We start from the raw sequence: 26,175 nt of genomic DNA, 5'->3' as shown, positions 1-26,175 counted from the left end.
AGATCAGCAGTTTCAGCCCACCTGGCACTAACATCCATGTCACTTAAATCACCTTTCTTCCCCATTCTGATGCTCGGTTTGAACTTCAGTAAGTTTTCTTCACTACATGTTGTTAGATTGGCTCATGAGGCATCTGCTATAACGAGCAGTTGAACAGGAATACCTAATTAAGTGGCTGATCGATGTATTTGTCAGTGTTCTGGCTTTAAGGTCTCAATGTCATTTAACACTTCCACATAAAAAAACCCGTCTCTGGTGCTGAGGTGGACGTGAGCCCGCTGCTGTGAGAATGAGACTGTGCGGCTCTCTGGACTCGCGCCGCTCCAAATCTCCACTCGAGTAAAAACATACAAACAAAATCACCATTGTGTGGTCTTTCACCAGCAACCAAGCATCAGTGCTAACAGACATTGTCTTTGCTCTCTCCCTGCTGCGTATTTACTGAATGATTATTGTATGGCACATACAATATGCGCACACTGTCATTGTGAGGGGAACTGGGCTGTTATTATGGAGCAGGAAATGACCTGCCAGGACCCCTGGTGACCTCTGAGGGAAAGCGATGACCTCAGACTGACCCTTCTGTTTGTCCTGAGCTCATACTGTGCTTGAGGCAGGTCAGCTCCTCTGCTGACTGGGTAGGAGAAGGCCATAGGTGGGGTTACTTTCAAGCAAGGAATGCAACAATGAGCAGGAAATTCCCTCTGAAGTGCCAGTTTTAAATGAACTAGTCAGTGTGGAAAAGTCGCTTTTTCTTGTTTTGATGATGTCAGGATGGCACAGCGTAAATTTTAGTTATCTCGGTATTCGAAGGTACAAGTGAGATCAAAATGCAGTTTAATACGGTTTGACTTTTTTTCTCCAGCATGGTAACACGTTAGTTATTGACACAAGCACACCCCCTTATGATGAACCAGGGGTACTGCATGCCAAAAATCACAACTTCCAACAAGAATGAGTCTCTCAAAACTTTATTTCAAATTTGACAGTTTTCCACATTACTGCCCATTTCACAAACGTGTTTTCCAGCTTCAATGTCTTTTCTCACATACAAGATAATCTCTTTTATTGTTTAATCTCACAGTCAAAAGAACATTTATACCAAGAAAAATGTAGAACATAAGACTGAGGGACATCTAAAACAAGCATTTTGGGATGACAGAATCAGAGCTTTGGATTTTTTCAAATACACACGTCGGGCAGGGGAGAGTAAAAACAAAATGCAAGTGCAAAAAAGATAAACAGATGGCAAAAAAAAAAAAGCAAGTCATCTTCGAACTTAAAAGTTAGAGATGATTCAGTTTTAAAGTATAGCATATGAGTAAAGACAGGAGACTGAAAACACTCGGGCCGTTCAGCTATTCGTTTCAAAAACAGTCCCTTAACCCTTAACTTCAGAGTGGAAAAAAAAAAAAAGAGATTTGAACATGGAACGGAAGAACAAATCTGTGACAAAGTTTTAGCTCCACTGAAAAACCAACAAGAAGAAAAACAAACAAAAAAAGCCAAACAGTTGTGATGAAGCTGCTCTAGAGCTGAGTGACTTCAAGTTTATCGCAAGGCACGAGTGTTTGGATAAACCCGTCACTACCGTAAGAGCCGGTGTTCATAGTCCATGTCTGGATGGTAAAATACTAAAACAAGAAAAGTGTGAGCATGAGTCACTTCATCAGATTCTCATACAAACAGTTGGTTTATGTTACGGCAAGGGTGCCTGTCAGCGTGTCGCAGTTTAAAGGGCATCCAGCAGACTGTCGATGCGGCCGACGAGCTCTTGCCTCTTGCTGGTCAGATTCTTCTCGCTCTCGATGTAGGCCTCCTTCTTGACTTTCCCCGCCACCAGCCTCTCCGCTTCCTGGCAGGAGCGGCACACCAGCTCCTTCACCTGGCCGTCCAGCTTCTGCACCTCTCCGACCTGATGGGACAGAGAGGTAAGGCACTACTGCTGCGCGTCCCATTAATAAAAATCTAATTTTCCTCACAATCTCCCAAAATCACTCACCTTGTCGGCCAAGTCAGAGCCCTCTGCCTTGAGGCGGGCCTGCAGCGAGCTGATTTCATTGGTGAGAGTGCGGTGGTCGGCCTCCAGAGTCTTCCGGCCGCTGTTGAGCGCCCCCGTGTCGCGGGACTGCTTGTAGCGGTTGACCACCTCGTCCATGTGGCGGTACAGGCCCAGACGTTTGTTGACCAGAGTGAGCACCTGCTCTGTGATGGATGCGACCTTCATGCGAACCTCAGCAGCTGGATCCTGAGCAAAGACAAGAAAACAGAGTGAAATGAACAGAATGAACACCATAAATCTACTTTTGTGCAGGGTAGCTGCTTAATGAGGAGAGATCAGGTAAAATGCGGTCAACATCAACTAGAAAGGTGTTTTCATACCTTTGTGATGGCGAAGTCCAGACGTACATAGATGATGACGGTGAAGAAGAGTATGTAGAAGGCACCTACAACCAAGAGAGGCTCCTGCAGCATCAGGATCTTATTGAAGTTATAGTGAACCTGGTGATCAGGAGAGAGGGGGCACAAAGAATCACATGGAAACAGTTTAAATGTCAGCGCTGTCATCATTATATAGCCAATGTGTTGTGCAATCAATAATTACATCATGATGATTAATTGCGGGAAACCCCCCCCCCCCCCCGATTACTGCCATTTTTATACAGCTCTCAATTTTACCGCTCAGCACATTCACACAGCTCTTCTGCCAGTCTAATCAGGCTGCAGTATTTCCCCCAACACTATCGAGGATGAAGGTTTTTTTTTTTTTTTCTTTCCCTTTCTTTTTTTCCATTTTGTTGCAAAAATAACATAAAATGTGTGGAGAAATAAAGAAAAGCAATAAGGATCTCTGGCTGTACTTGAGCCAAAGCCACTGTGATCCAGTCAGTGTGTCAGCCCATAAATTGCAATTTTTCCCTAAACTCAAAAAATAATTAACAGGTACTCAGGAAAGTTAACAAAAATATTTGCCAGGAAAGTTTCTTCAGTGTGAAGTGTTAACCCCTTTTTTTTAGACAGACAGAAAGAGATTACATTCGTAAACAAGAAATGTTATGAATCAATATAAAATCTATGCAGATGATATTAAATACCAAGCTCACTGACCTAATGCTACGACAAGAAGAAAGATGATCAAGTTATCAAATAGTTAAATCAGTGTGTAAAATGTTGCTGTTGTGAAGTATTCAGTGCAGACAGGTGTCTGCCAAGATCTGTTGAAGCCAAGAAAAAACAAACAAACTGTACAGCTTCAACATACTTGGACACGTGGTTCATAAACTTGTGGTAACAACTCAAAAACCTGCTTCTAAATATTAAGTGTTCGTGTGTACACATAAAACACGTCGCTACCATGTTAGCATCAGCACAGATGGTTGTTAGTGGAGACCTATTTTTGAACTATGAGCTCAAAGATGATGCAGCTAAGAGCCTCCAAGCCTAATTTTACTGTGGCATTATACCCTCACCCTGATGATACTGCATATTGATAAAGAGTGACAGGTTCTAACTGCTTCCTTAGTTACAAAGAGAAAACCACTTCTGATCTGAATAACCTCAAACCTGAGACACCATGAATGGATTTTTGTCTTCTTCTACGGTGCATCTTACCACGAAATCCTGAATGTGCTGCTCCACCAGGTTGTTCTTGGTGGCCACCAGCACTGGCCGCCCAAAAGTGTCCAGGTATGTATAGTGCAGCTGGTTCGGCATGCGACTGATTTTGTAAGGTGTATCCACGTGAATGTTTCTGAGAAGACAAGACAAAGATATAGAAGGGAAAATAAATATCAAGCCCTGTAAACACTCCTCAAAGGAGATACTTTAGGTGTGTTTGCACTGACCTGGCTCCCTCTGGCAGGATGATTTTCACAGTCATTTCATCAATCACCTGGTCATCATACACATGGTCAACAAGTCTCATCTTCAATGCGTACTGATCACCTGGGATATACAATGGCACAACATATAAGCTAAGGCATCCAGAGATTAATTAACAAAATTGGTGATCAGAAATCGACTCACCCAGCATGTAAAGATACTCATAACTAGGAAGATTGTAGCCAATTATGTAGTGAGTCTTCCAGCCTCCAAACAAAGGAAAACGAGGCCTGACCTCTACCTCCACTGAGTCATCCAGAACCTGCAAGTGGGAGGTGGAGATGTTTCCAATCTCATCCCGATAGTAAACGTCTTGGGCCGAGGCAGGGAGGATAGTCTGGTGAGGAGAATTGATATAATTATCAGAGAAACTTTGAAAGCTCAAATGACACTGGTTGGGTGTCTAGAAGAAACAAACCTTGAAGGACTTGATAGATGAGATGCCGCTGTCTGACTGACGCTGGTAATCATAACGTGAAAAGGGGCCCTTCAGAATGGCTCCGGTGTGCCTCAGGTCGATGGTTTCTTCCACTGCAATGTTGCCCCAGTGAGACACCTCAATGGTACGAGTGATGCTGCTGATGGTGAGGAAGGGTGTGTTGTTTTCATAATGGATCTTCATTGCATCCTGGACAGAGGAGAACACAAGCAAACAGCAGATCAGTTTAGCAGCAGTTTTGTAGCTTCGCTATAAGCTAATCAAACCTGGTCAGAGCTGTACCTTGCTAAACGGAGCAATGTCGCGGAAGGGTCCATACTCAATAATCTCATCGGTTTTGCTTGGGTTGCCCAGCTTTGTGTAGCTCTCCGCGGTCTTGGACGCAAGGCGGACGCGTGTGGTCTGGGTGCGGGTTGGATACGGGGAGTAGAAGTAGTGGTCCCCCTGGAAAATCACCAGCTGACGCTCAGCCTGGGTGATGTGTGTGGGGAAGGGCTTCAGGACGTGGCTGAACGTCATCTCCACCTTGGTCTTCAGCTGAGCACCTGCAGCCAAGCTGGAGGGCAGCTGCACTTTATAAAACTCCCCACTGTTGCAGAAGAGATGACAGAGAGGAGCACAGGTAAGACATATTTGATGGATCACATCAGATTCTCGGGACATGCATGAGTAAGACAGACAAGTTAAGAAATCCTGTTTTGGATATTGATCAAAATAATCATGACTGTGATTTTCGCCAGAAACCAGCAACCCTACCATCTTCCAGAAAATAAAATGGTCCTTCAAATGCACCAGTTCTGCAGTCTGTTTTTATCATGTAAGGTGTTTATAATCTGCTTAGTAGACAGTGTCTGATCTCTCACCTTTGACCCTGAATTGTTGTCTGCTGTAGTTCAAGTGTACCATCCTCCTCTTCATCACCCTTCACCTGTGAAAGCACAGCAGTCAAAGAATATTTGTGTAATGTATGCAGTTACTTGCACGATAAGTCTCTTCTTGAATAAATGGTAAGCGTGTCAAGTAATTTCTTCATTACTTTATGAAATGTAACAAATATTTTATCGAGTTAGGTTTGCTGTTAGCCAATTTAGGTTAGTGTCGTTGGTTTGCTAGTGACAGCTTTTTTTAATAGCATTAGCTAACTTCTTGGCTAATGCTAACTTCATTGGTCAGTAGCAATGTTGTTACTCGACTAACATTGTTATGATGATGCAGGAGTGCCACAAACACAGGCATATAGGATCGTGCTACAACACTATAGGACTTTGAGGGAATCGTTTGTAACGTATCTGTTATTGTGTCATTATTCTGTCAAACAGGAGCATTGTTACGGTTTCATTCATAGTGGAAGGGGGCAGGCCTGTGCGCAGTCACACACGGAAGTAAGCTGCCCAGCGCATACGTGTCATTCAGCCACTGACAGAGCGTGGAGCCCTGCGGAAGTCATTGTCTTGTTACCCACATCCATGGCACTTTAAAATAAATATGGCTCTTCTGGGCATAAATAACTACATTTCCCGAACTGGGGTGAATGCACTGCACATACCCATACCGAGCTCGTAATACTTGCTACTGTTAGCTAACTGTGGCTATGTGACTCCCCACTTGCAGAGCTCACTGCCAACAGAATCACACTGTTGAATCACACATAGCCAGTAGCTTTGCTTCCATGCATTCAATGAACAAGCCGTGACCTTTTACTACGGGAGGGCACTGACTTCTGCAGGTTTGCTGTTGGCACCTCACAAAAATAAAAAACTGCAAGCTGTAAAGACGGTGCACAGCACTGCATGTGTAGTTTGCAACAGAACAGCTAACAAGCTAAAGCTAGCTAGCCGGCTACAGGCGGAGGTGTTAGCGCCGTTTCATTCACTGATGTTTAGCTCACCGAAGCTCCGATGTATGCCAGATGCGGAGCCAGGCCCTCCTCCACTGCGAGTATGAAACTGTGCACGGCCGAGTTCCCCTGGTTGGACAGCACGATTTCGGCAGTGATCTTGGCCAGATGCGTGCTCAGGTCCACTGTCCTCTTCACATCCTCGTTTACCAAACCGTCCGCTGAAACCTGCGGACCCAGAGCAGCCAGGAGCAGCAGGTAGGCGGTGAAAAGCGGGGAGGTTTGGGTCATGGTTAAAATAAGATAGGAGCTGAAATGCTGTAGTTACTGGGTTAAGAGAGGAAGAAATGTAGAGCAGCAAAGAAAGGCCGCCGTGCCGCTCTACATCGGAAAGGATGACGCCTCATTCAGTACGACGTGATGACGTCACTACGCGCACTTTTGCAACGTGCAGTGCGTGGGAAGCGGTTGCGAAACAGAAAAGCCGTCAATTAACGTGGCTTTCAAAAACTGTTTTGCAAAATAAAGGAATCATACAGTTTGTCGTTTTTTTCTACAGCGCAAAAGTCAAACATAATGATGGTGGTCGTCTCAATTTATCACTGGAGTAACAACAAGCTCATTGTGTTACTACCATTTCTGGCTGTGATGACGTAGATCAGCATGTTTGTACACGGTACAGCGAGCCGAAATAGCTCAGTTGGGAGAGCGTTAGACTGAAGATCTAAAGGTCCCTGGTTCGATCCCGGGTTTCGGCAGTAGTGGGGAAACATTTTAAACATACACCTCGCCGTTTTTCCGCCGTTAAATTTTTCTCTTACCACATTGGTTTTTGGTTTTACAGCACACTGAGCGTACTATCACAGTAATTACATCATATCTGGTATTACATTTGGTAAAAGATTTTAAAAATGTTAAAAGATGAAGGGGGGAATCAACTACAAAAATAATTACAACACTCAACTAGCTTTTCTTCGTTTTTTTTGCTTTTTCATATATTTGTGTTGCTACTACAGACTGTTGAATGGTTGCATAGTGCATTGTTTGTCCGAGATTCTGAGATAAGCTTTTAATACAGCATGAAAGAGGTAGTGGTATCACTGAGGGCATATATACGTCTGCTCCATTGACTGTTTTTCAGTTTAAAATGAGTAGTCTTGAAAGTACAGTCATTAACTCTTTGGGTTCTTTAATAGAAAAAACAAACAAAGATTACTCATGAATCTGCATTGATTATTGTGTAATACATCTTCCGACAAACTGATGCATTCTCATACACTTAGAATACATTAAATCAACAATCAATTAATTCAGTAAATATACAGAGCTGTGGATGTTTTTTTGGAAGCCACCATGTTTTCGCACCATCATCAATATACCATTCTGTCTTAATCCCATTACAAAAGGCAGAAGAGAAGAGAATTGGTACACACTCATGTACGTGGACTGGTCATGCAACATAGAGCACCTGTATAAAAAAGCCCAAAGCCGACTGTACTTCCTTAGGAGGCTGAGGTCTTTTAACATCTGCAGGAAGCTCCTGAGGATGTTTTACCAGTCAGTGGTTGCTGGAGTACTCTTCTATGCTGTGGTGTGCTGGGGGAGCAGCACAGCAAAGGACTCATCCAGGCTGGATAAACTGATCAGGAAGGCTGGCTCTGTGGTCGGCATGAAGCTGGACACTCTGGTGACAATGCAGAAAAAAGAACACTAAAGAAACTGCTGGACATTATGGACAGTGCTGGGCATCCTCTGCACACGGCCATAAACAACCAGAGAAGTCTGTTCAGTGACAGGTTGCTTCTCCCAAAGTCAAGAACCAACAGACTTAAAAACTCCTTTCTCCCACACACCATCAAACTGTTTAACTCCTCTCTGTAGGGGAGAGGGAGGGGAAACAGGAGGGGGACAACTAAGCTGTAGTGCCTCTTCACTGTGCAATACTTTTTGTTAATATCCAACAGTGCAATAGACTTCAATATGTGAAATGTGCAATTCCCTTGTATTCTTATTCCTATTTATTCTATTTATCCCTTTTGTATACTCTGTATTTATATATGTCTCTGTATTTATATATGTGTATATATGGTATATTTCTGCTCACATTCTGTAACTTCTATCGGTGCTGTGCTATTGGAAACAGAATTTCCCAGAGGAACCCACCCAAAGGATTAATAAAGTTTTATCTAATTTAATCTAATCTAATCTATGTTCCTTGGAGGCAATTTTAAATTAATGTGTGAACCTTCAAGGATCATACCTATATTTTATCATCTGAGAAGGGGCCACCTTTACAAAGAAGTGAAACATGAAGGAAAGAAACAACATGACCAGCTTCTGGTAAAAGGTCCTCATCTTTCTCCTGACCCCAAGCCGCATCTTCTGAATTATATAATACACATTGGACTAAACATACTCCTTTATTCCAGATATTGACACAATTACTTATTGTGTTTAGCTAGCTCTCATCAGCTATCTGACAAGAGCTAGCTAAACAGCTCGTTATAAGCTGATATTATGCCAGGTAACATCCGGCTCAAGTGACCTAAACAATTTGATTACATTTTCACATTGTTTTCATTAACGCTGGAAACCGGCAGAAAACAGCAGCATTTATCATTTAATGTATCTTGACTGACACTGTGATTACTTTCACAAACTTTTACAGCCTCTAGAATAAATAGATGTGGACATATATTGACAGCTGAGGTAAGCAGCAGACTAACAGCTTACACTCACAAGAGAGACACAGTGGCCACCGTAGAAAGAATTGTGCAGGGATTAATTTATAAAGAGATATAATTTATAAAGCTGGGGTCAATGACTGATTCTCAGTGTCAAGCAATCTTAAATGTTTTAGTTATATTATAGGCTAGCGAGCTGTATGTTTGTCTTTTTATGTGACTCAAGAGGCCGAAATAGCTCAGTTGGGAGAGCGTTAGACTGAAGATCTAAAGGTCCCTGGTTCGATCCCGGGTTTCGGCAGAATTTGGGATGGCTTTTAAAGCCTTTGCCATCATCAAATATGTCTCAGGTCATATATTAGACTGTATTTAGCTTGTGTCACAGTAATTGCAGAAGTACGGAGGTATGCGGCTTTGAACCTGTAATTCATATTGTATGAGATCAAAATGCTAACCATTGTGTGCATCACTTGATCAACTCACATTTCTGAATCAAGGCAGTATCGCTTAAATCATCCTTCACCTCTATGATCTTTTTTCTTCATGTGCTTCATGTGCACTCCTGTGCTGTTTTAACATTTCATTCTTTGAGGTTCTCCCATCATCCCTCAAAGACCAGCAGATTTTTGTCTTTCTGGGGAACCCACAGTCACAATTCTCAGGACAGGGTTATGGTCATTCTCGAATTTTGTTACTACTGTGCTATATACGAAAAAAGCACCCTTGTTCAATCCTGGGTTTTGGCAGCTAATACAGCAAATTCTAAACATGGGTCAGATAAATAATGTATCAAATCCCTCAGGAGAAAAGAGGAAGAATCAGAAAATAGCAGCAAGCGAGTTGTAGAAACACAAACTAATGAGTGATTTAAACTTCGCGGTAGGTAAGTGGCTAATGTCGTTGGTGTATTTATGCTTGTGCTGGTGCATAACATATTAAATACCCTGTGGTCATGGCCTGGTGTTTTATATGCAGTACAAGCCAATAGAAACTAACACAATACTTGTTTCTTTCCCGTGTCCCATTATTTGTTGTGGTGAGGGGTTTTTTGTACCCCAAGTTTTTTCACTTCTTTGTACATTCCCTCACACTCATTCTAATATTTTCAATGATCTCCTCCAGGAATTTACTTATATCACTATAATGATTATAATTCCCTGTATTGAGATGATGATTGGTTTTTTTCTAACTGGTAAATTCAAAAACTTTGTTGAACAAGTAGCAGGAAATTCACAGGAGGAATTGATAGTAATGAACAGGCCAATCATTTGCCACGTGTAGCTTCATTTCATATATACTGTAGCACTTTTCTAATCTAACTAAGCACTCAAAGCAGTCTTTACTATACCTTTGTACATTGTCTAACACTCACACATACACTCCAATGGATGCATCAGAGCAGTGGCGATCCTAGCCTGTTTGGCGCACTGGGCGAGCACTCCCTCTGACGCCCCCCCCCGCACACACACACACACACACACAAAACATATTAAGGATTGTACATTAACATAGAACTGTTGTCAGAACCATAATGAATTTCACCAGAGACACACACACACACACACACACACATATGAAGAGAGGGAGAGTATGCGTAGTATGCAAATGGATACCAAACAGCCATCATAATTCATCATACAATGAGATCAGGACAAATCAACAATTAACAAGGACTAATTAATATTAAAATCTGTAACATAATGTATTGTTTGGAGTTTAGTCTGTTACTGTTAGTATTTTTACCATTTCTTCTTGGAGCAACTGTAACGCACATTATTTCCTTAGGGATTAATAAAGTATTCTGATTCTGATTGTTTCAGGATGACCTGCCATTATCCAATGACACATCTGCTTACCTGTATCTTTGGCTCATTTCTCCTCCTCTTCTTTTCTCTTTTTTCTAAACTGAGCACCTGATGGCTTTGAACTTTTCTTTTCCATCTTCCATTGCTTTTAATTTTGCACTCCAGTATGAACACAAATCCCCCAACTCGAGGATCACCACAATATAACCTAACACACCTACACCTTAGTTCACAGATTCACTTTGTCTAGGGTTTATTTCTGGGATTTCACACAACCCAGGATTCAAATCATGAATACATAATGGGCTTGGATTTACATCATTATGAATGAAATGTGCTCTATTTGGAAGCAGCCGGCCTCCCCTTTCGACGGGTTGTGTGTGAGACTTTAAATCATCAAACTGTAAATTATAAATTTCAAATTGTTATTGATCCCTTTACCCCTAGTCCTAAAGTCTATATTTATTTCCTTACTCTTCTTATATTTATTGTTTGTTTAACTGCACTGCTGTAACTGGAGCCTCGTCTCTCTATATACTGTACTGTATGTAGTGGAGATGACAATAAAGTTTACTTTGACTTCAGCAGCAAGCAGGCGCGTATAGAATTTCGGAAAAACATCGGTGCAAATTATAAGTCCCCCGCCGCCCCACCCTCTCCTCCCTGTGCCGCAAGCAGCAGGCGCACCTCGCAAACCGAGGGCGCTCTTACTCCCAGCAGATGGGCGATAGAAAACCGATCGGTGCCTATGCCATTCCCAATATGCGCTGACATGACGTCGGGGCAGCATGAGTACGAGATTTTTTTTTTTTTTGCCGATGCCCGTGATGCCGCCCCCCACCACGATGCCGCCCCGGGCAACCGCCCGTGTCGCCCGTATCAAAAACTGCTACTGCATCAGAGGCAGCTCTGTGTTCAATATCTTACCTCAGGACACTTTGAAATACAGATTAAAAGAGCCAGGGATTGGGGAACCAACCTACCGATTGGTAGATAGTGTATGTTTAATTCTGCCCCAGCTAGGGTCAATGACTGATCCTGAATTTCAAATAAACAATCTGAAATGTTTCAATTCTACCATCTGGCCAGTCGCCAGTGTGTATTTCTTTTCCCAGCCCACATATAGCCGAAATAGCTCAGTTGGGAGAGCGTTAGACTGAAGATCTAAAGGTCCCTGGTTCGATCCCGGGTTTCGGCAGCAGATCAGGAGTGACTTTTGACTTATTGCGAATTGAGTATCACCTCAAGTTAAAACCTTTCTGCCAAGTTTCCCTATTTGTCAAGTACGTTGGATAAACTGACAATGGTTATGAAGTTTCAGCTTTTAACAAAAATTCTTAAGTAAAAAACAAACAAACAAACAATAATCATAACAATAATGATCTGATGAACTGATGGAAGCTCTTTAAAAATGAGGTGACATTGGACAAAAACAACTTCAATTCTTATAAGTTATAGATTTCAACAACATATACGACATGGTTGGATGGGTAATTTTAGCTTCATAGTTATAGAAACTCCGTAACGAAATAAAATAGTGGAATTTCATAATAAGAATAAGTTTCCTTACTTTCATCATTGAAGGGTAGTCAAGGTTGTTTATTTTACTCCATATATAAAGGTCGAAGTCCTTCCATAATGTTATATATACAGTATGGGCAAACATTAGCAGCTGTGTGTCACGGTAGCGCGTGACGTCAGCGCTCATGACGGTTCTTGTTTTGGAGGAAGTGAACATAGCTCCGTTAAAAGCTAGCACGCTAGCTCGACAGGAAAAGCGAGCGTCAACGGGAACTGGACAAGAGAGCATTTTACCAAATCGTTAGACGAAGGGAGTTAAACTTCGGCACTGGCAGTATTGATTTCGATAAAAAGGGTCATTTGAGGGGCTCGTTGTCAGAAATAAATTAGCTGTCGACGCTGTGTACGTGTTGTTTTGTTACGCCAGACATTTGGAGGAGCCGTTAGCTTGCTCGCTAGCCTGTGCGTTAGCCTTCCAGACGAAGCAAAGGAAAAGTCCACTTTTGACATCTGTTTGTTGAAGGACCACTGCCCAGGTTGGTTTGTGGTGACTTTGATTGTTTATTTTAGTGATAGCATATGATAAGAGTATAGATGTCGTTATCTAAGTTTTAAATTGGTCAATCAGGCTTGCGTAGCTAACGAAACGTTAGCAAAAAATCAGAAGTGTCACAGATGTGGTAGCTAGTCGACACTGTCCAAAAAAGAAAAGGAAAAACGCCCCAACCCCCATTGTTTTGAATTTATTATTATTTATTAATGACAGTGTTTTCAAGCTTCACCCTTTTGTTGCATTTACTCAATTAACTATGTAGCATTTAGTGTTTTAAATGTAATTTTTTTTTCTGACTAGCTAGCCCCTTGCAAATACGTTCAAAGTCTTCACGACAGTTTTCTTCAACGCAAGTGCAACATTGTTTTACAATGTATAAAGTGAAAATAACTATAGTTAGCCGGATTTACAGTCGCGTCCTTATCGATGGATCCTACCCCTTGGTGCACCGAGGCCAGCTAAAGTACTTATTATGCTCAACATGCTTGCCAAGTCATGGTTCCGTTGGTCCTGTGTTTTAACCATGTGATCAGTCGCTGACACGGTGTCATGGGGCACAGATTATGAGAGCCGCATAGCGCTATGCTAGTTTTGCCTCGAGCCGTGGTTACTTGTTCTCATAATGGGGTGATCTGTGAAACACAGCATAATCTGTGATTAGGCTCTGTACCTTCTTTCAGTAATGTTGTCTCCAAGATAAAAAATAAAAAAAATCCCGATTGGACTGATAAAGCCTTTCTGTAATTGAGTTTGGACTTTGGTCACTACAGCAGTGAAAGGTAGTTATTAGTACGTAGCACACTCGGTCCAAGTCGGAAATGCTCAGTGATGTCTTGAGCAGGCACAAAGGATGAGGATATTTGACATCTGGATTTTAGTTATACACATACAAACAAACGAACTAGACTTGTGATCAGCAGGGTCTGGGATGTTTATTGCAGCTCTTAGATTTTGCGTCACCCCTTAACAGAGATTAAACAATGAGAGGAGGATGTACTACATTTGAAGGGGGGTGGGGGGGAGAATAGAAAATGGCTGACAACTATAATACATTGTCCCATTTCCTCAAATTTAACAAACGGGAACTGTTTATTAAGACTTATGAACTAAATTGTGAAGCTAAACGGTGTGCAATACCTGCCTTGTATTTGGATAAATGCATATTTCAGAGAAGACCTCATCAAAATGTATTCATACCCTTTAGGATTTTGGAGTAACTGGGCATGCTTCCATTTCTTTTGACGTTTGTTTTTATAAACCTCCAAGAATGGTTGCTTCAAAATGAAACAATGTAGTTTATTCCATTGAATGGTGTATATGAAATGTATAAATAGAACAAAATGAATACTTTACAGCATAACAAAAAGAACCAAATGTCAGCTCAGATCAATGGCCTCAACATTGCATTGTTATATTTTGAGCCTCGTGGTACAGTGTAGCCGTTTTCTTTGTTTCCAAAGTGAAGAAAAGACAAGTACAGGAGCAGTTGGTGCACTTAGTCTCGTTTGTCTCATTTGAGCTTTTCTAGTGCTTACTTCTCTTCTCTTCTAATAAAGTTTGTTGTCTTCGCGGCTGTGGCACAATGACGTCGAGGAAGAAAGTATTACTCAAAGTCATCATCCTTGGAGACTCGGGGTAAGTGATGCTGAGCAGCTGCTTCAATACTAAAGGGGTCTGAATAATGGCTCACTTCAAATTAGACACCAGTAGGAATAAGTAGGATTTATAAGCTTTACAAATGAGTTCATTGTGGTGATTTTTGTTTCGTTTGTTTCTTCCCTTCATGTGTGTTAAATATTGTTCTGCAATTTTTGTTCTAGAGTTGGGAAGACCTCGTTGATGAATCAATATGTGAATAAGAAGTTCAGCAACCAGTACAAAGCCACAATAGGTGCTGATTTCCTGACAAAAGAAGTAATGGTGGATGACAGACTTGTCACAATGCAGGTACTGCCAAAATATGCTCACAAGAATACTGGAAAAACTGAATGGAAATGTTTAGTCTTATGTACCATGATAACTTTGTTGATAAAGCACTTTATAAACAGCTGCAGTGGACACAAAGCGCTATACACAAAAATGAATAAGTACATTGAAAACAATAAAAAAGAAGTAAAAATAGGCAACTATAAATCAGTTAAAACAACTAAGATCAATGTCTCATGCTGGGTCAAAAGCCAGGAAGTATAAATGCGTTTTAAGATGAGTTTTGAAACTGGACAATGTAGGTGACCGTCTGACCTACAAAGGCTATTAAACTAGTTATACTTTTTTCTCATTTTTATTTCTTAAAAACTACAAAAAAAGTGAAAAACTCAAATTAGGGGTAAAAGTTAGATGTGGTTAATTTCAACCATACAAACCAGTGTTGTTGGGGTTTTTTTTTTGTTTGTTTGTTTGTTTTGTTTAATTTCTGTTTATTTGGGGCCTGTAAGCATAAAGATTCTTGTCTCTTAGATTTGGGACACAGCAGGTCAGGAGAGGTTCCAGTCTTTAGGTGTGGCATTCTACCGTGGAGCAGACTGCTGTGTCCTGGTGTTTGACGTCACTGCACCCAACACCTTCAAGACCCTAGACAGCTGGAGGGACGAGTTCTTGATTCAGGCCAGCCCACGAGACCCTGAAAACTTCCCCTTTGTGGTGCTGGGCAACAAGATCGACTTGGAAAACAGACAGGTGTGTTCAAATGTAACTGTGCCAGATGTGTTACATCATGTAAGTGATGCATCATCTTTTATCGAAAATGTGTGACATGTGTTGGTAATTTGTCATACGAATGGCTTAATGAAACAAGAATAACTTGTGTTTTGCCAGATGCTTTTAACCTCACCATCTTCTTTGTGTTTCAGGTAACAACCAAGCGAGCACAAGCTTGGTGCCAGAGCAAGAACAACATCCCATATTTTGAAACCAGCGCCAAGGAAGCAATCAATGTGGAGCAGGCCTTCCAAACTATTGCACGCAATGCTCTTAAACAGGTAAGGTGATGTCAGCAGGAAAGCTGTTGGGCAGTTTTAGACACACAACTTCATGGAGACTGAGCTGTAGAGCTGCACACAGACTCTGTTACCTTGTTTGATTTCAGGAGACCGAGGTGGAGTTGTACAACGAGTTCCCTGAGCCAATTAAACTGGACAGAAACGAGCGAGCCAAGCCGTCAGCAGAGACCTGCAGCTGCTGAGGACTCTGAAGATCTTCGGAGGGTTTTCATGCCCTCACTACCCTGTCTTGCCTTGTCTATATATCCTCTTTCCCATGGCTCACTATGTTATTCCCTATTGCCCAATATACAAGCAGCATTCCACTTATTGAGAATACTAGTATACACAAACATGCTGCACTCACCTCCTTATGTATACGAAGTACACATTTTCTATAAAAATCTAAATTTCCTAGCCCAAAGAACACCTCGAGGGAACAATACAACATTTATTTGTATTAAGCCTATGACTTCCCAGTGTTTTCTCATACTTTTTCATGGCAGTGGTGGTATGGGCTGATCTCACTTGGAGTTCTATGTTTATCAATGCTTTCAGTCCCAGTTTTGGTTGTAACAGTTTTTATTTGAATATGTCCAAGTGGGAAATCAAAGCATTACTTCTTTAGTTATTTGTATTTCTAATTTAATTTAAACTTTTTTTTTTTTAGTGGTTTTCTTACTTTCACAGCCCACTGCTGCTGCATGAATAGTAGAAACACTGCTCCCCCTTCTTACTCATTTGTGTTGTGGCTTATGTTAGTTTCACTCTGAAACACTTGTTAATGTGGTTTCACTTGACCTCATAAAAATCTTTAAAAAACATAATTCTGACACTTAAACAGGGATACTGTGTAAAAGTGTAGATGATATCATCATACTGCCTGCTGATTCTTAGTAATTGGTATAGAATTGGAAATGCAGATCGATAACAAGTCCATTAGACAAGTGTGTACAGATTCTTCTTTCTTTTTTTCTTTCATCTTCGGTAACTGAAAACTTACTGAAACATCTCATTTTGGAGCCACAATAAACACAATTGTAGCTCAGGTTGAGAACATTGTGTGAATACAGACTCAGTTCCTGCATCCAAGTGCTGTTCCTCTGCTGAGGAAATGAAGGTTGTAAAAATCCAGATAGAACATTTGACATGAACCAAATCAAGACAGCATGTCAGTCTACCAGATAGTCCTAGAGGAGAAATTTTTCTCGAGTACAAATTGTCATTCATAACCCAGTACTATTAGCTAGTACATTTCTTTTTATTGTCAACTGTTGCAACTTTGTATATTTGCAGACCTCTCAATCATTGTGTGGGGAAAACATAAAGTTGTGTTGTAAATCTCCATATCTGACTCTGCCAGATGCTCGTGTTGGCATACGATTCAAGTGCTTGACATTTCTTTTAACTGATCAGATCTTTAACTGTCTGTTCGTATTATTTTAAAACTTTGAAACAAGATGACATACATACTGTAACTCTGAAGGACAAATGTGGGGGGGAGAGTGTTGGCATTCATCATTATTATATTATTAATATGATAATGCATAGATAGCATTTACATTGTTTCAAGTAATAAGGGTAATAAAAAAAAAAAAAACCTTGAATAAAGCATTATTGTGTCTGACATTTATTGATGAACTCTTAAATTGTTGTAGAACAATGAATTACATTTAAAGTATTCATAAGTACAAGTTAAAAAATTTTCTTAAAAGTTTAAACTTTTTCTTATACAATTATACAGCAGCAGAGTACAATAAGTAAGACCTGAATGGTCTTTCAAACACTGTCAAGTTTTCAGTTCATGTATTTACTTTGTTCTTGGTTTCTTGTTGGTTCCCTGAAGCCACTGCTGAAGTCCTCCTGCAGACTTGCGCTGATTCTGTGGCTTGCTTTCTCGCTCTTCTTTACTTTCACTTGTGTGGGACTCCTTCCTCTTTGAAGGTGAACTGCTCGACAGCCAGCTTGCCATCATCTTACTGCTTGCTGTGGACTTGGGCTCCTACGAGTGAAAGAGTCAAATTTCTCAGCTGTAACCGCTCTTGTTAGTACAAAATGGCTAAAATTCCCAACCACATCATTATATCTGATACCTTTTTGCTGTTGAGATCCACTGGTTGGAGGCATTCTGGAGAGTTGTTGCGCGTGTTGTTGACAAACGAAGAGACGGGGTGAAAAGTCAAAATATTTTTTGACTGGAGCAGTTTGAGAGCTTCTAGAGACTTCACCTCCCCAAAATCCAGCCATTGCCTAACCTCTTCCTCCCCATCAAGGATCGCTGGCATCCTAAAAAGCAGTCACAATGATTTATGATTTTACACAGCACGAATTAAGAGCATGTTTCCTGGTCTGGGATTCTTACCTATCATGGATGCTTTGCAGATTTGGGGAAGCATTCACAGTTATTACACTATATGAGTAAAGGGGTTCTCCACCTTCTGGTGGTGTCCAGCAGTCAAACACTCCTGCCATAGTTAGCAACCTCCATCCTGTCCACTCACCTGCAGCTTCTCCTCCCTGTTAAATACAGAGTATAATGGGGATTTCAACAATGAAACAGAAACACCTGGTGGACACATGCACATTTTTATCTTGGCTCATCTCCCACACAGGAAACTTAATATCCGCCTAAGCTGCATTCTCTCTACTTTTGAAGTAGATGAAAAAAATGTTTGTGGAGCTTATATTGCAACAGAAAACCCAAAGCAAACCTTCATCAAACCAGAGGAGGCTTTGGCTGGAGGGCGCACTGACTCAGAGTCTGAGTTCTTTCTTTCCTCCTGGCTGGGTCCTGACTGAGTCTGAGGGAAGTAGATGAAGAAAGGCTGCTTGCCTTTTTCAACCTTTTGCCACTCATAGAAACCATCAGCTAGAATGACACAGCGCTGTCCTTTCAACATAGGGTCCTACAGGGAGATGGTAAAATGGTTAAGACACTCCTATGTAACAAAAACCGACAAGTAAAGCAACACGTGATGCACAGGAAATGTAACATCACTTGCTACTAGGTAAAGCACCTTGTAGGACTTCTTCTGCAATATATTCTCACTGCGGCAATTGCTGGTACTGTATTGCATCTTGCTGGGGTCACTCTCCTTAAACCATGAGGGTACCAGACCCCACCGCATTGAGGCCAACACACACTTATCCACAGGAGCATCCTGAAGACAAAAGACGGACACAATATTCAATGCAAAAAACCCAGAAGGACAGAATATGTTTTTGAAGCCTGTAATATTTAATACATAGTCGGTCAACAGACACAAGAAATACATTAGCAAATGTTAACATCACGTTTTTAAGTTCTATAACTGTAATAAAACATATAAGGTTTTATTAGGAGGTTAGACAGTGACTGACTTCACCTGGGGTCCTCTACCAAAAGCGCCACTTCACTTAAAAACGTCAAATCTTCCACCTTCCTCGGGCGCTTCCCCAATATAAGTTAAGCTATAACAAACAGTTGACATGTTAGCTTCTGTATACGTTATAATTACCTTGTCAAAATGCCTCTGTGACAGCAGGACGGGACTCATGGACTGCGGGTTCTTATTGTAGGAGGGTCGATAGTTGTCCGCGTCTCCATCCCTCCAGCGGGGCTGTCTCCTCTGCCCCCTTCGGTTTCTGTAAGAGCAGGCTCGTTTCAGCTCGTCAGGAGCAAGGGTGCATGCTGTTCTTCCACACATTTTAAATGAGACGAAGCAGAACTTTTCCAACACCTGAGAACGACATTAAAGATATCGTGTTAGCATGTTAGCCTGACTTTTTATCGACCAAAACATAGCTCTAGAGCCGCTGACACTATTTAGGACTACTTGCCCCACCACTTTTCCAATGTTGTGGTATATTTGACGTGCATGAAAAAGCTGTACTTACTGTATCTGAGCCACTCTTAACCTCTGAGTTTGTGTCCGAGGTGAGGTTTAGAGTTCGGTGTATTTTTGAATATAGGGCGGGGATTTGCCTGGGCAAGAGCCGTGAAGGGGGCGCGGATGTACACGCCGTGACGTACACCGGCTCTGCTTCCATCTAACCAGAGCCAAGATGGCGGCCGTACGGAGAATATTTTATAAGAATAAAATAAAAAATAAAATAATTATTCAAATATTATATTATATTATATGATAGCTACAATGTTTAATTATAAATAAGTACCTAGCTCTTCTTTGTGCCACCAAAAAAGTACCAATACAACTGTGCAATTAAGACCACTGAAATTATTTATGCCAGTGCAACAGGTAAAATGTAAAAATTAATAATAACAAAGAATGAAAATGAAGAATTAAACATATATTGCATTCCATAAACTAATATTTGGCATAAACGTAAAATGTTAAGCGATTTCCATCAACACACTAACCAAGCGGAGGAGCTAATGTTAACGCCTAAATAAATAAGTAAACAGTAAATAAATAAATATTGCTCACATCGCAAATAGATAAAGACGGAAATGTTAGCGGCTTTCCACGAGTTGCCAAGGCAACAGTAAACAGGTAACGGTTCAGGCTCAGCATGCGCTCCTGACACCTGTGGGTCTCAGCAGGTGAGAGGAGAAACGCGATGGTGACATGTTTTATTGGAGCAGCTTGTGAGTTTACTGTGGTTAGCTACGCTGCAATGACAAGACAATCTTGTTAGTGTCTAGACTGATGTGTGTAAATCTTTGGCTCCACTTCTGGCCTTCCGTTCAAAAGGTAACTGAAGGACATATCACACCCTGCAGGGGCATTAGACACAAACCTGACAGGTGTATCAGGTGTATCAAATTAATTGCCCACCCCTGCATTAAACCGTGTCCCCGTTTTGTGTGTAACTATGAAGCAGAGCACAATGATCCTCCTGAGGAATGAGAGCTGATGTCAGTATGTAGTCTCATCGGTCTGTCCACATGGACCAAGAGGGACACCAGACCACAGCTGGACACTGTGCTCCATGCCCAGAGAGCAGAGCAGTGAGAGATACAAAACTATAAAAGCAAATGCTGCCTCTGTCTGAACTTTCCAAGGAGCAGGCAAATGCAACTGGAAATCACTGGGTTGTATTTACTTTCTGGCTCCATCAATATCAACTAATGCTCCCCAGTTGATTCCCAGGTTTTGTGCCAGTAATCCTACATTTATTTAAATTTTATTACCCCATTTTATTGTTAAATGTACAGATTATAACTTTAATAGAGGAAATTCTTTCAGAGGAAGCCATTATTGTTGAACTGAAACATGAACAGTATGTTTTCACACCTCAAGACAACTTGGCCTCTTTCTTCACAGACATGGCTTGTAGATCACAAATGCAGAATTAATCATGAGGTCACACTCAGGACAGGTGGCTAAGTGTTTGAATGCCAAAACTATGCATTAAAGTTTCATGAGCTTGTTCCTTGGTCTTCACTTAAGATACTAAGCCTTTAGCCTCTGGTACTACTACCCTAGTCTTTGTTATGCTGTACCTATCATGTGCCAACAACACTTGTGTTTAGTGTCCTTTATGCATTGGGGTCCCCCCCCCACCCCACCCTCCCCTCCCCCAGCTTGCATGATAGTTTAATAGTTGATATGATAGTTGCATGGGATACTCTTTGTGTTACACGGGGGAATCAGAGGCTTGTTCGAGATGGAGAATGCTGGATTACAGAAAGACGACCAAGAGGAAGCCAAAAGCAACCTGCAAACAAGTAGATTCACTCTGCATCTCAGAAATCAGCTTAGTGAATCATTTTCCCAAAGTTGGGAAAATCAATGCTACATCAGTTAAAATGAAGATTTAAAACAAAAAATTAACAAATAGCTTAAATAAGTAAATGGCATGTAGCTCAGTAAAATGCAATGTGCCCAAACAAATATCTTGATATGGTAAAACCTAGGCTAAAATCAAAACAAAGGAAAAGAAGTACATGTTTACATAACTGAGCAATATGAGCAGCACGTTGGTGTGAAGGTCCTGGGGGGATTTCTACATGTAAGGTACATGTTCTCCCTGTGTCTGCATGGGTTCTCCAACTTCCTCAGGCAACCATTAGGTCAGCTGGAGATTCTAAATTGGCTCTTAGTGTTGTCATTTTTTTAAACATTTATTCATATATATTTTATGTTACATATTTTTTGCATAGTGTTATTGTTTTTAGGTTGTGGTGCATCTATTTAGCCCTCCGGTCGACTCTGCTGCTGTAACAATAGTAATCCCCCACCTCTGGGACTAATAAAGGTTATCTTATATTAGGAGTATTGTCCAGCCAATAAATGCAGTCAATATATTCTTTTCAATGACTGGAATGTGATTGTTTATATGGTTGTGCATGCCAGCTACCCATCCTGAGGTCTGCCGCAATTTTGTCAGCCTGCCTGCTCTTGACCTGGATAGACTGAGAGAAGCCAGGGTTGTCGTAGACAAAGCTGTCAAGGTAAGCCTGCACTCCTGAATGTGTTCAAATCGTTCATGTGTTTTCAGGATTGCGAAGCCATTGTTTGTTTGTCTGCTCTCTGTCCTCTCAGATGCATAAGGTGTTCTCGATCCAGGGCAGGTATCCTGTTATCAGGGAAGGGCTGAGGGCTAGAGGCTGGGTTGAGCGGTGTATGGTCTACTCTAAGCGCCGAGTGCGTCGCCATCAGAGCAGTAGGAACAGAACCGACGCGAATTATGCTGTGTGTAGTGATAGAGGTGACGGTGAGCTAGAAGCGTGGCTGACTCAGAAGACTAATCGTGGGTATCTCTGCACACACCATCATTTTATCAACATTTGGTTCTTCTTTTCAGACAACTCAAATGATGCTGAAAAAGAAAAAGATGCTAACAGACTTCACAATGTCATGGTAAGACCAGCTTTTCATGTTGAGGAAGTATACATTGTTAACCTTGGTTAAACCTTGGTTAAAATTACAGCCAATCCCAGATTCAGATCTCATCTCTTTCCTCTGCTCATTTCTGTAGTCTCGCCTGGTGTGGAATGAAATGGTTTACTTCTACTGGACAAACCGCAGAAAGGCCATCAACACAAAAAACCTGCATAAGGAACAGATAACTAATCATTTTTCAAAGGCAGGCAACTTGACCACCAAGGTACATTTATTTGCAGTTGTTATTTCAGACAGCCTTAGGATCCAACTCTGTGCCCCCCATCATTACTTCTCTTTCCCGTTACAGACAGGCTTGTGTTTGAATCTGAGGAAACTACACTGGTTTGATTCGGCTGACCCAGACACCTTCCCCCGCTGTTACAGACTAGCAGCACTGGATGAGAGGCATGCCTTCATTGGTTAGATCTCATTTTATGTCTTTTCAAGCTTGACCTCTTGTACTGTACTTCTTTGTAATGTTTTTTTTTTTTTCAGTTTTTATTTCTGCTTGACTCATCTCTTGTCATGGTGCTGGGTCGGTGACCCACCGTTTTGTGTTTATTAATATTATCATTATTATTAATATTGATTATATATTCTAGTTGAGAGGTTTTCTTCCCATGCCTCCTTGTGTGTCTGGTTATGTGTCGGTGTGCTCTCTCTATGCTCTCTTTCATGTCCCTGAGTCAGTGTCTGCAGTTCTTTCGATGGTTCCGGTTTTACTTTGAAGGTCTGTGTCTGGTCTTGTTAATTAGGATCAGCTGTGCCTCCCTTCGGTTTGCCATTTCGTGTTCCTCTGTGTGTATATTTATAGTGTGGGGTTGTCTTTGCTGGTTGCCGGTCCGTCCGTTAGTTGGTGTTCTCTGCGTCTCTCTCTGCTTCTCATCCCGTGTTTCTCCCTGCATGTTATCGTTTCAGGTTTGTTTATTAGTTGCCCCAGTTTAGGTTATGTCTTAGTTCTGTCCTCGCCATTCTCGCTTTTGTTTGCTTTCACCTTCTGTAAATAAAGCTCACTCGCATCTCAGCCAGTGCCTGCATCTTGGGTCCTTTTCTCACAACGCCACACGGCTTGCCCTGCACACCATGACATCTCTGATCTCTGTGCAGATGACTACAGGAGGACTGCGTGCACCAGTCTTCTGAAGTACATTGTGGAGAAGGACCAAGATGTTCAGGGAGAGAGAATAAGTCACACCATACAAGCTGTTAAGGGTATGACCTTTTCTCACATAAGTGTATATTACTCTGTTCAAAGAAAAAAAGAGAGAGCGATCGGTGTTTTTCGTTCTTTCCTTCAGGTAAGAAGAAACAAAGCAAACGGCAGTCTAGCCCAGTGAATATTTCCCAAACGATCAAAAAGGCACTCAAAGTTTGCGAGGACTTTCTGCAGAGTCTGGAGCACAGTGACATAGACACTAACTTGGAAACACAGCAAACACCCGCACAGGAGTGGGCAGAGTTTTTAGACAGTTACTATCTAGTTGTGCAGTGAGTATGCATCACCATGTGCATGTTAGAGAATTATCCAGAGGCTTTAGCAGACCAACATGCTCTTCTCAGTCAAGTACAACTCTGTTGTGTGCTTCCTTGCTCAGTGGTGGAGCAGAGATTGATAGCAGTGATTATTTAGTGATCCACTGCAAGGCTATGCTGCAGAGGATGAAGATAGTCAAACCCCAGCTGGAGATAGAAGGCATCCATAACATCTGGATCATCAAACCTGGAGCAAAGTCCAGAGGCAGAGGTGAGAGGCCACGCACAATCAGGCCTTTCCCAGATTGTCTGACAAAGTCATGGTTGACCTGTTGTACTTTCTTTCTAGGGATCAAATGTGCTAATCGTCTTGACCAGATCCTCGACTTGGTGAAGGGTGATCCAAAACTTATCAAGGAAAACAAATGGGTGGTACAGAAGTACCTGGAGCGCCCCTTCCTTATCCATGACACCAAGTTTGATGTGCACCAGTGGTTTCTGGTCACCGACTGGAATCTTCTGACCGTGTGGTTCTACAAAAAGTGCTACTTACACTTTTCCACACAGCCTTACACGCTAGATTCAATGGACAGGTGAGATGAATAATATTACTAAAACATAAGAGGTGAAAATGAGAAAAAGGGGCAGACATGAAACCAGTTTGACATTAAAATAGAAAAATAGGAAGTGAAAGGCCGCACAGGGGCAACATTATTTTGCATGCCATTTTTGGCGGGAAATTTGATTTTCCATCTGTGCATCATTTGAATAGTTGTTAACTTTCTCCTCTGGGTATAGTCAAATTCTAACATCTGCCTCCGCATACTTCAAACAAATAGAAAGCCATAGTGCACAGTCTGTAAGTGCTTCCATTGAGCTGAGGGGGAGGAAATGTGGGAATCCTCGGAATTTGTGTATTAGAAATATATGAAGAAATTATATGAGTTTTGTCAGGAAGGATTAAGCTGTTGCAAACTTCAAAGAGTTCCAACTAGGTTGCAACTCATGTGGGATTTGGTTAACTATATTTACCGGCCAATTTGTTAGGTCCACTTGTTTGACTTCTCATTAATGCAAATATGCAATCAGTCAATCACATGGCAGCAACTCAGTGTACTTAGACATGTAGACATAGTCAAAATGACCTGCTGATATACAAGCATGTCCTGAGTTTGTGTCTCCTGTAACACTCTTCTACATCCTAGCCTAACAAACTCTACCTCTGTCCAATAACAGTTTTGTCTTTTATTTTTTAAGCTCCGTGCACTTGTGTAATAACTCCATTCAGAAGAGCTTGAGGCCCTTGCTACAGTGGCACAGAAGCATTCCAGTAGACAATATGTGGTCGGTTGACCAGTTCAAGACATTTCTGTGCACCAAGGACCGGGAAGCTCAGTGGGATACTGTAGTCGTCCCAGGAATGAAGAGAGCTCTCATCTATGCGTTACAGACAGCACAGGATCTGATAGAGTCACGCAAAAACACATTTGAGCTCTATGGTGCTGATTTCATGCTAGGTACAATGGGCCCGCCATACATGACACACTGTATTTCACATTACACTCTCTGCATTCATTTCATTTAAATAACATTTAAATATTTTTACTGTTATAAGAACAGAATAATTATCAACAACTAACATGTTATAACATGTTCATTTTTCAGATCGTGACTTGCATCCGTGGTTGTTAGAAATCAATTCTAGTCCCACCATGGCTCCATCAACCCCTGTGACAGCCCATCTCTGTGCTGCAGTGCAGGAGGACACTTTACGAGTTGCTCTGGATCGGAGAGTTAAGCGCACAGCAAACACAGGAGACTTCCAGCTCATATATAAAAAGGTCAGGAACAGCTTTCCCTTCGTTATGCTTTATGTATATTTAAATGGAGACAATGATGGAGTACTTCAGATGTCATTTTTCATCTTTAGGCAGCTGTGAAAGTTCCTCAGTATGTCTCAGAGTTAAATGCCCCTACTCGCTTCCTCCCCTGAAGTCCTCCAGCTGTGCAGTGCCAAAACACCGTTCCCCATCAAAGACAAGAGTCCCTCAGCAGAAAAAGTAAAGTCTCTTCCTAAGATACCATTAAAGGATGTAGCTCAAAAACACCAACTGTGGGTTTCTGCCACCTCCTCGTCTTCTTTCTCTCACCCTATGATGGTAACTCAACAATG

At 41.6% G+C, this 26,175-nt stretch overlaps 4 protein-coding genes and 3 non-coding genes across 9 annotated transcripts; 5 read left to right on the top strand and 2 right to left on the bottom strand.

The window, feature by feature from the left end:
* Positions 1-955: 955 nt before the first annotated feature.
* Positions 956-6,575, bottom strand: rpn1 (ribophorin I). The gene is made up of 10 exons (XM_040003169.1): positions 6,210-6,575; positions 5,185-5,249; positions 4,604-4,910; positions 4,301-4,510; positions 4,027-4,219; positions 3,846-3,945; positions 3,613-3,751; positions 2,383-2,502; positions 2,003-2,248; positions 956-1,915 (listed from the first exon to the last, which is right to left on the bottom strand). The coding sequence occupies exons 1-10, from the start codon at positions 6,447-6,449 to the stop codon at positions 1,733-1,735; spliced, it is 1,803 nt and encodes a 600-aa protein (XP_039859103.1). The 5' UTR covers positions 6,450-6,575; the 3' UTR covers positions 956-1,732.
* Positions 6,576-6,843: 268 nt separating this feature from the next.
* Positions 6,844-6,916, top strand: trnaf-gaa. Its single transcript has one exon. It is a non-coding gene; the product is annotated as a tRNA-Phe (tRNA).
* A 2,154-nt stretch (positions 6,917-9,070) lies between these two features.
* trnaf-gaa lies at positions 9,071-9,143 on the top strand. The gene has a single exon. It is a non-coding gene; the product is annotated as a tRNA-Phe (tRNA).
* A 2,629-nt stretch (positions 9,144-11,772) lies between these two features.
* trnaf-gaa lies at positions 11,773-11,845 on the top strand. The gene has a single exon. It is a non-coding gene; the product is annotated as a tRNA-Phe (tRNA).
* A 567-nt stretch (positions 11,846-12,412) lies between these two features.
* rab7a (RAB7a, member RAS oncogene family) lies at positions 12,413-17,310 on the top strand. Its single transcript, XM_040003142.1, has 6 exons — positions 12,413-12,704; positions 14,278-14,356; positions 14,542-14,668; positions 15,179-15,397; positions 15,571-15,699; positions 15,807-17,310. The coding sequence occupies exons 2-6, from the start codon at positions 14,304-14,306 to the stop codon at positions 15,900-15,902; spliced, it is 624 nt and encodes a 207-aa protein (XP_039859076.1). The 5' UTR covers positions 12,413-12,704; positions 14,278-14,303; the 3' UTR covers positions 15,903-17,310.
* On the bottom strand, positions 16,356-19,728 carry hmces (5-hydroxymethylcytosine binding, ES cell specific). The gene is made up of 7 exons (XM_040003141.1): positions 19,576-19,728; positions 19,197-19,418; positions 18,717-18,860; positions 18,411-18,605; positions 18,062-18,216; positions 17,793-17,985; positions 16,356-17,701 (listed from the first exon to the last, which is right to left on the bottom strand). The coding sequence occupies exons 1-7, from the start codon at positions 19,726-19,728 to the stop codon at positions 17,510-17,512; spliced, it is 1,254 nt and encodes a 417-aa protein (XP_039859075.1). The 3' UTR covers positions 16,356-17,509.
* A 2,178-nt stretch (positions 19,729-21,906) lies between these two features.
* LOC120715884 (tubulin monoglycylase TTLL3-like) lies at positions 21,907-26,109 on the top strand. 3 transcript variants are annotated; one of them, XM_040003130.1, is made up of 12 exons: positions 21,907-22,096; positions 22,188-22,359; positions 22,450-22,505; positions 22,624-22,752; positions 22,837-22,948; positions 23,637-23,741; positions 23,828-24,017; positions 24,125-24,273; positions 24,352-24,595; positions 25,260-25,519; positions 25,668-25,843; positions 25,937-26,109. In XM_040003130.1, the coding sequence occupies exons 1-12, from the start codon at positions 21,992-21,994 to the stop codon at positions 25,940-25,942; spliced, it is 1,704 nt and encodes a 567-aa protein (XP_039859064.1). In that variant the 5' UTR covers positions 21,907-21,991; the 3' UTR covers positions 25,943-26,109. The 3 variants fall into 3 exon arrangements, with proteins under 3 accessions (XP_039859064.1, XP_039859065.1, XP_039859063.1); XM_040003129.1 differs by having other exon boundaries at positions 21,910-22,096; positions 25,933-26,109; XM_040003131.1 differs by lacking the exon at positions 25,937-26,109 and having other exon boundaries at positions 21,909-22,096; positions 25,260-25,346; positions 25,668-25,785.
* The last annotated feature ends 66 nt before the right edge of the window (positions 26,110-26,175 follow it).

This window comes from Simochromis diagramma, unplaced genomic scaffold, assembly GCF_900408965.1.
Source record: "Simochromis diagramma unplaced genomic scaffold, fSimDia1.1 OVJJ01000646.1, whole genome shotgun sequence".
Classification (NCBI taxonomy): Eukaryota; Metazoa; Chordata; class Actinopteri; order Cichliformes; family Cichlidae; genus Simochromis; species Simochromis diagramma.
Note: the sequence above shows the minus strand (reverse complement) of the source record. Positions and strands in the feature narration are given on the sequence as shown.

What these genes read in the sequence shown, in the direction of transcription:
- hmces (XM_040003141.1), bottom strand. Translation starts at nt 19,728, where the DNA reads ATGGAAGCAGAGCCGGTGTACGTCACGGCGTGTACATCCGCGCCCCCT. An exon ending in TGCAGAAGAAGTCCTACAAG is followed by an intron (nt 18,606 to 18,716) that starts GTGCTTTACCTA and finishes ATCTCCCTGTAG; the next exon opens with GACCCTATGTTGAAAGGACA. An exon ending in CCTCCTCTGGTTTGATGAAG is followed by an intron (nt 18,217 to 18,410) that starts GTTTGCTTTGGG and finishes TGTATTTAACAG; the next exon opens with GGAGGAGAAGCTGCAGGTGA.
- LOC120715884 (XM_040003129.1), top strand. Translation starts at nt 21,992, where the DNA reads ATGCCAGCTACCCATCCTGAGGTCTGCCGCAATTTTGTCAGCCTGCCT. An exon ending in ACAGACTTCACAATGTCATG is followed by an intron (nt 22,506 to 22,623) that starts GTAAGACCAGCT and finishes TCATTTCTGTAG; the next exon opens with TCTCGCCTGGTGTGGAATGA. An exon ending in CACCATACAAGCTGTTAAGG is followed by an intron (nt 23,742 to 23,827) that starts GTATGACCTTTT and finishes TCTTTCCTTCAG; the next exon opens with GTAAGAAGAAACAAAGCAAA.
- rab7a (XM_040003142.1), top strand. Translation starts at nt 14,304, where the DNA reads ATGACGTCGAGGAAGAAAGTATTACTCAAAGTCATCATCCTTGGAGAC. An exon ending in ATCATCCTTGGAGACTCGGG is followed by an intron (nt 14,357 to 14,541) that starts GTAAGTGATGCT and finishes TTTTTGTTCTAG; the next exon opens with AGTTGGGAAGACCTCGTTGA. An exon ending in TCGACTTGGAAAACAGACAG is followed by an intron (nt 15,398 to 15,570) that starts GTGTGTTCAAAT and finishes TTTGTGTTTCAG; the next exon opens with GTAACAACCAAGCGAGCACA.
- rpn1 (XM_040003169.1), bottom strand. Translation starts at nt 6,449, where the DNA reads ATGACCCAAACCTCCCCGCTTTTCACCGCCTACCTGCTGCTCCTGGCT. An exon ending in ATCCTGCCAGAGGGAGCCAG is followed by an intron (nt 3,752 to 3,845) that starts GTCAGTGCAAAC and finishes TTGTCTTCTCAG; the next exon opens with AAACATTCACGTGGATACAC. An exon ending in TGGACTTCGCCATCACAAAG is followed by an intron (nt 2,249 to 2,382) that starts GTATGAAAACAC and finishes GTCTTTGCTCAG; the next exon opens with GATCCAGCTGCTGAGGTTCG.